The sequence below is a fragment of the Pelecanus crispus genome, chromosome 2, assembly GCF_030463565.1.
Source record: "Pelecanus crispus isolate bPelCri1 chromosome 2, bPelCri1.pri, whole genome shotgun sequence".
In the NCBI taxonomy this organism is placed as follows: domain Eukaryota; kingdom Metazoa; phylum Chordata; class Aves; order Pelecaniformes; family Pelecanidae; genus Pelecanus; species Pelecanus crispus.
In genome coordinates, this window is record NC_134644.1 from 95,693,991 (window position 1) to 95,708,059 (window position 14,069).

The window sequence follows — 14,069 nt, forward strand, 5'->3', positions numbered from 1 at the left end:
ATCCTTATTTCCCTTTTTACATCTAAATATCTAGCATTCATAAGTGTGATAATAAGGGTGCCTTTTCGGCTGGAAAAACTGTGACATGAGATAAAGGGCATATTATGGGGTTGAGAGGATAAAGGCTAAAGAAATCTATATAAGAAGATTTGATGAGCTAATGGTTCATTGGAGGCCAAAAAGATGATTAACATTCATCAAATACTTCATTTACTTTAATAAGACATTGATCCATCTGTTATTAATCCAGACCTCCAATACACTACTTAGACATGTGTAGATGTCTTAACTGATTTGATACATTTATTTCTATCAAAACGCAAATGTGACAACACATACATATATAACAAATTATGTACAATGTCCTTCATTATTCTATCACACCACCACAATTTACCAATGAAAGATGGCTGTTGCTGCTTTCCACCTTGCTGGGCTCCAGCATATTAGAAACATGACTTCTACAAACCACAAAGGGGAAGCATCTGGCACAGAATTCCAGATATTTTTGCTTCTCTTCATTGTCAGGATCTCAACCATTTTTGCAAGACCTTCAGAAGTGCCAGGAAACCAAAACTACTAATGTCTTTCCATAGAAATTAGTAGTGTTTAGCAAATAATACACATTATACAGAAACCACCAGGTAGCACTATGTCTGTTCTAACTACTGACTTCTACAAGCAGCATCCTTACCCCTTTTGAGTTCACCTACTGACAGTGTCCAGTAACACACCCTCCTGACTCTGGCAGATACACCAATGCATTTCCTGTCACCATGAGCCTAGAAGCCATCACATAGGCCCCACATCATCGGAGGCTGCCCAGTCTGGAGTGGCACTGCTCTCAGATACCTGGTTGCTCTGTACTCGCAAGCTGTCTCACTGGAACTAATTTGGAGATACTCTCGCCCATACTCTCAACAGATAGTAAAATGTGCAATGTGTACTATCATTTATAAAGCCTACTGATTCACTGCACACACATGGAGGCAGAGGTGGAAACTTATAAATGACTGCTCTTACACAACCTCTCCTGCAATAGTACCTTATCCAGTTTTTGCATCTAACCATCAAAGCCTGCCTTTACTGTAAAACATTCTCCTTAAGACTACCTTAAATGTTTTGCAGCATCTTCAGCCAGTATGCAACCCAAGTGCTCAGCATGCTCAGCAGAATAAGGCTAGCCCTCTGAACACACATCACCTGTCAAAATGCTGGTATGGACTCTCCATTTGCTTTTTCTGCAAAAAAAGTGTTGGTGATGGATCTTGAAAACCTTCACTTAAAATGGCTGCAGGTATTTGTGAGACAGACATGACAATTAAGGTCAGTTGGGACATACAAGGTGTACATCTCCATGCACTTTTCGTGACAACAGGAATGTGTCAGTGAAGGCTCTATTCTCTGACCCTTAACAGTTCATAGAAGTTTGAGTCTGGTGACCTTCAACGCAAAACACACCTATCTTCTTTACTGCTTGATGAACTAATTTGTATTTCAAATTCTCTTAAATGAAGCACCTATCTGTCAGGATGATAGGCACTGTACAGAACTTGCAAAGAGAAAAAGAACTATATAAAGCAATCAGAGAAGCCTTTTATTCAGCTGCTACAGTAAATGACAGATAGTCTCATTATGCAATTCCCCTAGCTCCTCTTAACATACCTGACCCCTAGAACTATATCACATGATTCATCAGTATTGTAGTTTCAAATATTTTTCAGAAACAGTGCACTAATATCTTCTCACAGTGATTTTGCAGTATTGGTCTTGGGCTTGAAGAACTGATGATTCCCAAAGCGCACATGTACATCTCACAGCTCATTCAGTGAGGACAACAGAAGAGTGTGCAAACACAAGCTGTATAGCATTTTCAACTTTCTTTATCATAAAATATTTTCATAGAACAACTGAAAGAAAACATGTATTTGACAACACAAGTAATTATAATGCCTTCTTATATTCAGATGGAAATTGTGCACAACCCTGTTCAAAAGACTTTGCATATTTTGTTGTAACTTTTCATAATTCAGTGTTTTTGCATTAGCAGACTGGATTATATAGTGATGAACAGGGGGATGATGTGAAAACAGCAAAACAGACTCAGACATGGGTGTGACTTTACCTGTTGCCTCTTCTCAAATTCTAACTTGATACGGGATTTGATGCAGTTGCACGTGTCCTGATATGTCTGCTGCAGTGCAAGTTCCATGAGGTGTTTGTGGTATGCTCCTGCCAAGTTTCCGCAGATAAAAATTATTACATTTGCCAATATCTAGGTGGGGTAAAAAAAAAAAAAAAAAAGTGTCAGGGAATTTATATAAATAAATTAACAGAACATAATCCTAACCTGAAATGAAAGGTTGCTGCAGTCATGTATTTTGCTTGTGTTTGATTTCTAGCAAAGGTTCACCTTTCCAAAAGCCTTCACAATTAGTGGCAAAATCCCAAACAATAATACCATTTTCATTTAGGATTAAACAATAATGAACAACATGTTTGCCTATTCGATGAGGTATACATTTTCTGAAAAAGAAATTCAGCTCATATTATACATCCACTGCTGAGTATTAATTAGGTGGGATCATGATCTACTGATGTAAAACAATAGCTATGGCTCCTAATAATAACATCAGTAGCCATGTTATTGCCATGCTCTTTTGGCAAAACATTTTCCTTTGCAGTGCCATATGATTAAGGGGTGAAAAGATTCACCTGCAACAGCCTGACCTGCATTTTCTCTCAGCCTGACCCACTACTGTCTGTCAGTTGGCTATAAATATTAACCTCGGTGACAGTAAGCAATGTTTAAGTAGTGAGATCTGACATCTCTCTACTAGAATATACTTTTCACTACCACCAAAACACTGCATTTGCTTAAACCAAAACTTAATCTATAAAATTTAGGGTCAAACTTACAGCATCAGATACTCGGTGTACACAGCAACACATGAACATGAGAAATACGTTCACTTAAAGAATCCAGTTTTATTTATTAATTGTCTGGGACATTTCAGAGAAAGTAAAGAGAGGAGAGAGGCAGGCCTTTCCTGTGCTTGAACTTCAAAAAGGACAGAATACTGTGTGGTGATGCTAGCACTTTCAACTGTCCCCCATTTATTGCTGCAAAAAGAGACATATTTACCCATCCTAGCTCACTCAGAGCAGAAGAAACACAGTAATGAAACCAATTCTGAATTCAATAAAAAAAGATAATATTGAAAGGGGGCTGAAGTTGAGATACAGCTGCAATCTGATCAGAGTGGGTCTCTACCTGTAAAGCCCTAGTGTATCATATAGCCTGGACTACAAGTACTACATGATGTCCTAGTGCTCATGGTCTGACAGGGAAGGAGGAAGAAAGGAGGCTAAAATTCCATTAATTCTTCACAGTTAATCTAATCATGAGGTTTATGATAGACTTCCCCAGTGACCATTCATGGTTGGTTTTGGTGTACTTATGTACCAGCCAATCCTTTGTGAACTGCTAGAAGTGAAAGAGCCAGAGATGTCAGAAAAAAAGTCGGACAGTATGCTACAGTGGTTCAGAGAAAAGAGAGAAATTGTCCTATTAACAGAAATCCATCTCCTTGAGGAATACATTTTATTCAAAAAAAAATACATGACTTTTTAATGCTCCTTTTATAAATGCACACTTTAAAATCAGAGTTTTAAAGAAATACTTTTATTTTCCTCGCAAATTATAACATCATTACAAGCAATACCTGTTCCCCCATCTGTGACATGCCTGACATCTCACCTCTCATGGTTCCACAAAGCTAAAAGCAGTAACTATACACCTTTGCCACAAAAAGGATTGATGTTTTCAATTTGATAAAACTTACCTTTCTTTCCTTAAAACTTTAAGATCATGGCATTATAATGTTTTTAAGAGCAACACTTGAGTTCTTAAAATTTTCTAAAATACATAAATGTAAAAACAAGGAAAAAAATCTACATTTTTCATTTTCTCCAAAGAACCTGTTTGATCAAGCAGAGGGATGGGAAATAGTTTAAATGAAACATTTCACAACAGCCATTAATTTAAAAAAAACGTAAGAGATGATGGTGTACACAAAAACATTTGAACTCAAAATACTTTTATATTTCTTTGTAAATCACAACTGCCTGATTCTGCTTTCATGTCAGCAATATCACAGTACTCTTAGAAGACATGGATTAGTCAACAAAGATCTTGCGTGAGAGATTACAGTGCAGGGGTAGGGTGTTCCAACTGGCAGTCACCGCTGGTTTTTGTAATGAAATTATGAAATCAGAACAAAAGGCTGAAAATAAAGATTGCTGGGCATAGAAAATTCTCAGATACGCACTGGGAAGGTTTAGTAACAAAATGAACACTGATTTGAACTGAAATCAACAGTGTGCTGTCATCATCACTATGTATGGATCATTGCTGAAAAGCCGCACACAAACTTACTAAATGTACTGTCCAGCTTCACAAAGTTATAGACTATTTAAAGCAAAAATTCAGGAATATAACCAATCAAAATAAAAAAAAAGTATACTTTGATAGGTAGATGGAGGAGTAAATTATGAGTATCATCTTCACAGCCGTAGAAAAACAGATTACAGTTTTATGACTGAACTAGGTGAAGTGAGAAAATAGATGGAAACAAGTGACTGACAGGCAAGGAAGCTAATTAACCAGGCTTTTCAGATTCTCAGTGGGGTAATTCAGCCCACATGAAGCTCTATGCTGGCTTCCAGTACCTGAATTAGGCTGTTCAAAGACAACTCGGGTATCTCAGCCACTGCCATACTTAGTGTAGATGGAACATGTAAGTGTATAAGTGAATATGTAGATAGAAGCTGTGTTCAAAACATCATTAATCTTTTGGCTAGCATGGTGTTCATTCAGAAATGTGTCACTAGGGTATTAACTTAGAAAAATATTTCCAAGAAATGGATGAACTAGTTTCTAACTCAGACCAACAGATTTTTTGCCTGTATGTAGTCTGGCTTGAGTGAATATTTCTGTATTTGTCACTGAAGAGTTATTGAGTAAAATATATATTGTCAATAGATTGTTCAATGGAAAATGCAATTAACATTACTAAACAAAATAAACAACATATATACTTCTTGCTGAGTATCTCTCTTCTCCTAAGTCTTGCATTTTCTTCTGAACTGCAGTCCAGTTTCAACATACGAGCTGGAGATGAGCTCCATCCCAGGTTTGCTCTAAAGTCTCATAGGCATTCTCCTAGAAGGAACAGGTGCAAAGTTTTCCTCAGTCCAAAAAAATTAATTGAGCTTCCCACTTCCTAAGCAAGTACTCTAATCAGTATGCAATCATACAAAAAGTTCCTCCTGTTCAGGCACCTGCTCTGAGAAGACCCCATGCTGTGAATCCTACCTGGACCGAAGCACTTGCAATGAAATCCTGAATCAGAGCAGTCTTCTACCTTGTCATTTCTCTACGCTAGGACTCCGCAGCAATTTCTCTTTTCCTCTTTTTTTTTTTTTTTTTCTCCCCACCCCTGTCTCCCTCTCCCCCCAGATGAATGTTGGATAATAAGAGAAGATGTGGTGGATCTTCTGGTAAGAAACTGCTGTGAGAGCTCTGATCAACTCTGCAGGTAAAGCTGTTGCCAAGAACCTCTATAAGGGAATTAGGGGGCACCTGAATAGACTACACAACATGGTTAGGGCTTCTGCCAAGGAGGACAAGCCTGAGCTGTGGAAAAGGGCGTAACTAACGATGGTAACTCAACAGCAGAAAAAGACCTGGGTGAACTCAAAGACAGTGCTGCATGAACCTAGTCCATCTCCTTTACAAACAAACACTGTATGGAAAAAAAAAAACCAAACCCAAAAAGCACAATATACATGAACTCTTGTAAACTCCCACTAAATTCACTATATGGAAACACTGAGTCACACAGCAGAAGTTCTAAACTCTCTGTACAGTCAGTGGAGAGGCAAGTCCATCTCCTGGGCCATCTGCACCCTTTAGATATCATAGAATCATAGAATGCTTTGGGTTGGAAGGGACCTTTAGAGGTCATCCAGCCCAACCCCCCCGCAGTGAGCAGGGACAGCTTTAACTAGATTAAGTGTACAGTGTGGTGAAGTTTCTGCTTAATCAATGAATAAATTCAATGTCTACAGAAGGTAGATGATATGAGTCAAAAATTAATGCAAGGAATGCCAAGATACCATCGGGAAGTATCTCAAGGTACTAGTTTGTACCTCTGATCACTTAAGTAACATTGTCTTGCCTGACATCTCTTCCATCTCTTTTGACCTACAGAAAACTGTATGCACTTCCAGGTAATGGGGCATTTTCTAAATTGTATTTTTACATACAAGCACATGTATTTTTCAGTATCAGTGAATATAATCTGCTGTCTAGTGCTTGACTATCAAAATAGACTGTATTTAAAAGCAAATTAAGACAAAGTTAAGTAGCTATGACTAATTTCTCAAGAGACTACTGAAGTTCACTGAGTTGCTCAAAAAAAATGTAGTGTATTGTATAGATTACACACTAAAGGTACATCTTCCTAGTTCAAATGATGAAAGCTGTCTACAAAGGTATATGTATCCAAGGAAGTATTATGCTATATAAAAATAAAAGAATTATAATCTAGGCTGCTGATTCTGAACTGAAACATAAATCATTTGTCAAATGTCTTAGTAACTGTTGTTCAAATACTGAATATAAAAATCAGAGTTCTCTACGGAGTTTCCCTACGTGGAAAGCATCCAGTTTATGAGTTATTTTGTTGCATTTCTTTCCTTTTAGATATTGTATAGATCCTTCCTGCAATTCTTGCATGAACAGAATTTTTACCACCACTACCACCCCCCAACATGAACAATTCATAACTTTTTAAAGTTAGATTCCATTTTTCTTCTGGATGAGAAAGCTGAAGAAATGGAAGTTGAGGGGTGGGCAAGAAAGGCTGTAATTTAAAATGTCTGTATGGAAATTATTGGCAGAAAAAAGAATTCTTGTGTCACTACCAAGGTGCAAATTCTTTAGGTCTGCAAAGATGAATAGTCTCTCTCCCCATTTGATCTTTCATTTGATGGTTTGTGGTGTGACTAACCAAGCTAGGGAACGAGTCTGTACTTCTTTGGAACCTGTACAGTTTCAGACTCGGACAAAATTCAGCTAGAAAGAACAGTTCAGTTCAGTTATGAACAGTATGAACAGTATGAACAGTACAGTTAAAAGAAACCAAAAAGCAGCATTTAAAAAGGAAATGTTCAGCCACCGTATAAATTAGTCATTCACATGGTCACCATGTACTATGTTTAGTACATGTGTTCAGAAGGTTCTCCAGCTATTCCATGCAACACTCTTGCCCATGGAGCTCTGGCCAGTCATATGATGCTGACTTGTTTTCTTTCACATTTCCAGACCTATAGAGGTCCAAAGTCAAGAGTTCCAATGTTCTAATACAGTTCAGTGACAGCAATATCTACAGCTATGTGATAACTAACAAGGATGACAGAATTGAAAACAGGAGACCGATTGCCCATAAGGCAACCACTGTTTCAAAAACAAGCAGTTTGAGGAGTAGCAAAATTAATGAAGTCTGGATTCCTATGGATTTGTATCCTTTTGCCCATTTATCTCTTTGTACTTCCAACTCCTCAAACAAGGCAAAGACTGTTATACCTATAGCACTAAAACTAGTGATCAAGTGGTGCCTGGTCCACCAGCTGCTGTTACACAGTGTAACAGCTGGCCTTTTCCTGTATTTCATAGAATCATAGAATCATAGAATCGTTTAGGTTGGAAAAGACCTTTAAGATCATCCAGTCCAACCATTAACCCACATTACCAGGTCTACTCTAAGCCAATCAAGGGTAGACTAGACTAAACCATGTCCCGAATTGCCACATCTACCCGTTTTTTGAACACTTCCAGGGATGGTGACTCCACCACCTCTCTGGGCAGCCTGTTCCAATTCTTGACCACCCTTCCCATAAAGAAATTTTTCCTAATTTCCAACCTAAACCTCCCCTGGCGCAGCTTGAGCCCATTTCCTCTCGTCCTATCGCTAACTACGTGGGAGAAGAGACCAACGCCCACCTCAGTACAACCTCCTTTCAGGTAGTTGTAGAGAGTTGTAGAGAGTTGAGTTGTCTCAGTGAGGTCATGAAGTTGGGGTTTCTATCATGAAAGCTCCTGTCTTTCATAAAGGAATGTAGCAATCTTTTGGATATCTAGTTCTGTTTCAGAGCTGATGGTAAAAGTTCATGAAGTTATTTGGGTACAGAACATGACAGGTTGAAGGACAGACAGAATATGGCTAACTGCACACTTACTTCCTCAGGAATTAAGAGTCAAAGTAAATTTCTTTAATGACTGCAACTTTACATTTAATACTCCGAAAGGTATTTAAATCCTTAAATACTCATGAAGGACACAATAAGAACACGCTACAGATGAAGAGAAGAAACAGGAAGCTCCAGTGTCCTCAGACCCTTTGTCTATATCAAAGAGAATCTCAAATGTTTTTCAGAAGGATAAGCGGAAAAACAAACTGAAATTTTGCAAGAAACAACCCAATTAGAAAAAACCCGAAAAAAACCCCAATAACCTAAGATTTCTCAAAATAACTGAGAATCAACAACAACAAAAAAAGAGTTTGAATTAGTCATTATTCCAGATGTTAGCGAACTGCTCCATATTTTCAGTGCTAAAATAAACTTGGTAAAAAGTCCCTTTGTGGAAGGGGAATTGATGTAATTTTACAAGCCAGGATGTTGTGATGCTGTCTTCTAATTTGTACATGTAATTCTTTTTGTAGCTTTTGCAATCAGAGCATTGTGGACACCATCAGGATAATCCTTTTCTGTAATATCTGTTATTTGATGTGATTTTCTTTTTATCATTATTACAGATTGAAGTTTCTTGTAGCTCCAGGCTGTTCTGTGGAATGACTGGATTTATTTTATTCAGCTCTGTGCATACACAGAGCCTGTTTATACGTCAGTGTAGATGAAAACAGATCATAAACTGTAAGCTCTTGAATCAAAACCAGGAAAAATACACCAGTAACAAGAACCAGAGTTATGGTCCCTTTAGATCACTTCTGTGTAATACACATATTAATATCATTGACTGTAATTAATGACTCTTCATATCTTGAGTCTAAAATAATTTTTTGCCAGAGGGGAACTCACTCTCTGTTCATTCAGAAGGAATCAGCCAGCCACTCCACTCCCCTTCCTGTCTGCAGAGAGCTCTTTTATGCGTTTACATGCACCTCCAGGATCATTTTATTTTTTTACTACTAAACCTGCTCAAACACATTTGAATATACAATTAATTGAAACAAAAACAAAAATCCAAACCTATTCAGATATATATTTAGGTTAAACTAACAGTAACTTTGGGTTTGGCTTGAATTTTGGAAGTAGAATCTGTAAACAACTGGTTCTCTCACCCATTTTAAAAATTAAAATGTTATCCCCAAAAGACTGAGATTCATTTTTGGGTCCTGGATCTGATATAGGAATGAGTACTAGTGTGCTATAAAAACCAATGACATTTAATACCATAAAATTTAAACAGTTTACTTCAAAAAAAATCTATGGGGTAATACATCAATCTTTAATATATTACAGAAACAGTCCCATGTCTGATTTTTGAGACACCCTCCCTCAGTCTTTTCCAAGAAATTAACCTGCTTCACTCTTTAAAAAGAAAAAGACTAAAATCCATAATATATTTACTTACAGGACCAGCAATACACTGCTAAAGTTAATGTGTAACAGTAGATTTCTCCTTCCTTTCCCTCAGCAGAAGTATTACTAGGCTATCTCTCCTGTACTATCTACCAGTCTTGATGAAGTTGATTTCATATTATTATCTACTAGCCTTCATGAAATTTCTTCATGTATTATATATCTCTAAATATCTCCCCTTCTGGCAAGTTTTACAGAAATTAATCAATAGGTTCAAAAACTACCAGGGGAACGCAGGACAAATAGATAAATGAACTGATAAGCACATAGGTGCTCTTTATTAATGTACTAATTTCTGGCATGCCTAACTGGAAATAAGATTACCCTCAAAACCATAATGATGATTTCAGCTTTCTTCCCCAAACGCTGTAGTTTATACTGTGTGTAACTGCACCACATATTACATATGCTACATACTCTCAGTAATCAATATATAACAAAATTAAAATCAATGAACAGTTTAGTATTACATGAATAAATTACAGTAAGAACATATACTCAATATAATTTTTCTATTGCATTGCAAACTGTTGGCAATTAATGTGTTTTAATCTAATTAATAGACAACAGTCATTAGACATTTTGAAATAGTATTTTTTATGATCTCCAACTAAATGAAATTATGATTTATATAAGAATGTTTTTCTTAGGTAATATTTTTCTCTATCTGTATTCATAATGAACTGGATAAGCTTTTTAATAGGAAATACTCCTCAAGTATTTGTTCTGCTTCTCTGATGACCATGACAAACTTTTATCACATTCATTTTTCATAATTTGGCAGCCTGTGCTAGGAAACAGTGGTCTTTGGCTATGTACTTTGCGAAGAACGATATGGAGCAGAAGGGAGAGTAATAGTGGTGTACAACCAAGGAAAGTAATGACCTACAAATTGGATTAAACTGATTCCAGAATGTCCTCAGAGCCAAAGTTTTTAATGATGACACTCTTATACGTCTTTGTAGTGTTTTTTAAGACCTTGGTTACTATTTTGAACTATATTGAGATCTCCAATCAGCATTGTGGTTAATTCTTAATTGGAAGGCATCTAATTGGAAAATTTACCCTCAGGAAACCTTAAAGTTCAATTTTCTGGTGTCAGGCGAATGCTGTCAGGAATCAGCAAGTTGGGACAAAGAAAGTACTTAATTTGGTTTACATTCAGGAAAGAATGAAGTAAATATGAAAATTTCTTCATGCTGCTGCTGCCAACTCATTCCATTTTTACACCAAAGATGCCATTTTCTCTCCTTCATGCCTCAAAACTGCCAAGATGTCATTAGTCAGGTCAGGCTTTCTATTCCAAAGCCTTAGTGTGAAGCACGTTGGACACCCTGAACCATTTTTTTCTAAATCACATGGTTTGTGAGGATATATTCTAACACCTCAAAAGTTAGCACAGTACCTCACATTCATACCAGTATTAGTGACCCCTATATAGCAGCATGTGGTTACACATTACAAGCACCTGCAATACTACACAACATTATAGGAATAGGCTATTACTCTTAAACTAGTTGAGAGCCATGATTAAACAAATGGAGGTACTTGTCCAGGGAAGAGACATTTTCCATACTTCCACACTTGTTCTATTCGTTAAGACTGAATATAAGAACCTACCTCTGTTTTTGTCTTTTAAAGAACAATTTATCCATGCATGGATTTTCCTTCCCAGCTACTCAGTTCACTGAAAAGGCCTGGGCAAAGGACTCTTTCAGATGCCTTTCAGAAATCCAAGTAGAGCTATCAACTAGATCAGCCTCATCCACATGTTTGTTGCTGCCTTCAGACATCTTCAAGACATTTTTAAGGAAAGACTTCCCTTTACTTCTTTCAAAATAGGATGCATTTAACCTATTCTCTAGTCTTACAGCTTCAGTTTTGGCCTCATGAAGACATGGGTTTACAGACCTACAGTTTCCCTGACCCTTTCTAGAACCCTTTTTTAAAGTTTATTTTCACATTTGCTACTTTATGGTCTTCCGGAACCAAGGTCTATTTCAGACCAATCTATATATGCCTCCTCCATCCCTCTGAGAAGGATTTTAATGTGGGAATTTCTTCAGTTTCTTCTTCACTGAACAGGGATACAGAAATTGTTTCTCTGCAATGGCCTTGTTCTCCCTGAATATTTTTATAACTTGGATGTCAAAGGGCCTTACAGACTCTCTGAAGTCCATTTTTTACTCAACTCCTGAAAGAAGGATTGAGCATGCAAGGAAGGGGAGATTGGTTTGGTTCACTGCCATGGCTCTAGATGGTATCTAATATAAATTACATACTTTTAGATATATGTTCTTCAAACTCCTATCTGGTCTGTGTAACTGCATACAAAGGCATTTTGCAACACTTTAGAAAACATTTGCACAGATGAAGTGTTTTCAGTTTGGCTGATTAACTTCAGTGGAGCAAATAAATTCTCAAATTACTGATAAAGCATGCCAGATCACCGCTAATTAGCAGAATGACTTTTTCTAGCAGTAAAAATTGCAACTACAACAGGCACAAGACACAAGGTGAATTGAGATAGCTCCATAATCTTTTTTATAGTTAGACTACTGTGCATCTAAGGCATATGTTATTTGTAACTGAATTACAATTTAAAACTGTTTATGTAATATTTAAAGTAAAAAAATTAATTTCCATATTATCATTCTCTGACAGATTTTGAAATATCTTTATTGCTCATATTACAATTTACTCTTTCCTGGGTTCAAAATATTCTCTAGAGGTTTTGCTTTAGGGATGAACCTACAAATTCTGTGCACCATACAAGAAGCAGGTTTTAGGTTGTGAATGCATGGAGGGAAAATTAAATTCTGGCAGTAAACACGACAGTGTCTTCCCTTCCAAAGAATGTATTTTAAAAATCGAATGGGTTTAACACTGTGAATGTGAAGACAAATACAAGTCTGCTAAACTGGCAATAATGCCATTTCCATGATAACCTTGTCTATTATTACCTACAGCTCTGCCTTATTAGCAGATTTTGCATTTAACACATCATACAGATTGTTTTACAGTTTGTATGCTACATTTCTACGTATTTTAGAAAAGACAAGCTGTGAGTCTATTATTGAAATGCATCATGATGCTTTGCAAAAACTGACAGGCCTTCCTACATACAAAAAGAAGTTACCAGTAATATGAAGAAAAGAATATTCCAATTTCCAGATGACTGCAGTCACATTGTTATTGTATTTATTAATTCCTGACTTCATTCCCAAATTTGACTGAAACTGTATTGGAATGCTATGGATAAAGGAGAAATAGTCACATGAAAATACAGTCTCTTTTTACGAATTCTGATGTACATGTAGCAACAAAAAAATGAAGGAACAATTTCCCTTCTCTAATGTTTTTCTTCTCCCACCTGTATTTATAAAAGATGCCTGTTTCGAACCTAGCATGTTCTAAGCTAATAGAAAAATAGCATCATAGGTGTTCCTAAGCAGCAATATGAACAATGTAGAAAGTGCATTTGACTTGTGGAGTTTTTTACTATATGGAATGACTACAGTTTTTATTCTTCATGAGAAAAATAATCCTGTGCAAGAAGAAAATTCCTGCTTAAACCCCACCAGTTTCAGTTGCTAATACGAGTTATCCTTTACAGCAGAGTAAGTTCACCTTGCAACCTACCTTTTAATAGTACAGCCTGCCATTAGAAAGATTTGACAACGCATCATGAAGGTATAAGTAATACTACACTAAAAAAGACCTGGAGCAGTATCTCTCACACACCACCCCTTCTCAATCAGAGAAGGGTGCTGGAGCATCCACATGTTGCGAAGTAATGTGCTATCTCAGGGAAGCAGTTCTCAGCACCAAATACAATGGCAGGTTTAGTTTGCTTTGCAGTTATGTAAGTCAATCTTTTAAACACAGTTTCCCAAATCTGTAAATACACATACACATTAAGCTAACTTTTCCTTACCTATTTTTCCTCACTTAACATTCATCTCAGATGAATTTAAGGGTATGGACACTAGCCATGTTCACCACTGGGGCTGGAGAACAGTCCCTGCTCTGTTTTACTCACCAGTTAAACATATTCACTTAAGCGTTTCACAGCTCTCTGCAATGGACACTCATTATCTCTACTTGGAATATCCCAATCTGATCAGCAAACTCTGCTACCTCATTATTCACCACCTTCTGCAGAAAAAGGTTTTCAATCTACTCTTCTCTTTGAGGACGTGACAAAATCACAGCTAGGAACCTCCAGTTATCCAATGGCTCTAAAAGAGCACGCAAACTGATGCCTTTCCTCCTTCGCTCCCATTGCTTATTAGACATTTCTACAAGCTGTGGGATGCTGAAGAACAACACAGGCTAAT

General features: G+C 37.0%; 1 protein-coding gene across 1 annotated transcript in view; it reads right to left on the minus strand.

Moving 5' to 3' along the window:
- The window catches only part of ADCY2 (adenylate cyclase 2), a 241,385-nt gene that overhangs the window by 125,174 nt on the left and 102,142 nt on the right, over nt 1-14,069 (minus strand). Inside the window, exon 4 of the mRNA XM_075705183.1 lies at nt 2,126-2,275. Coding sequence (XP_075561298.1) covers nt 2,126-2,275 — 150 coding nt within the window. The remainder of the gene's footprint in view (nt 1-2,125; nt 2,276-14,069) is intronic.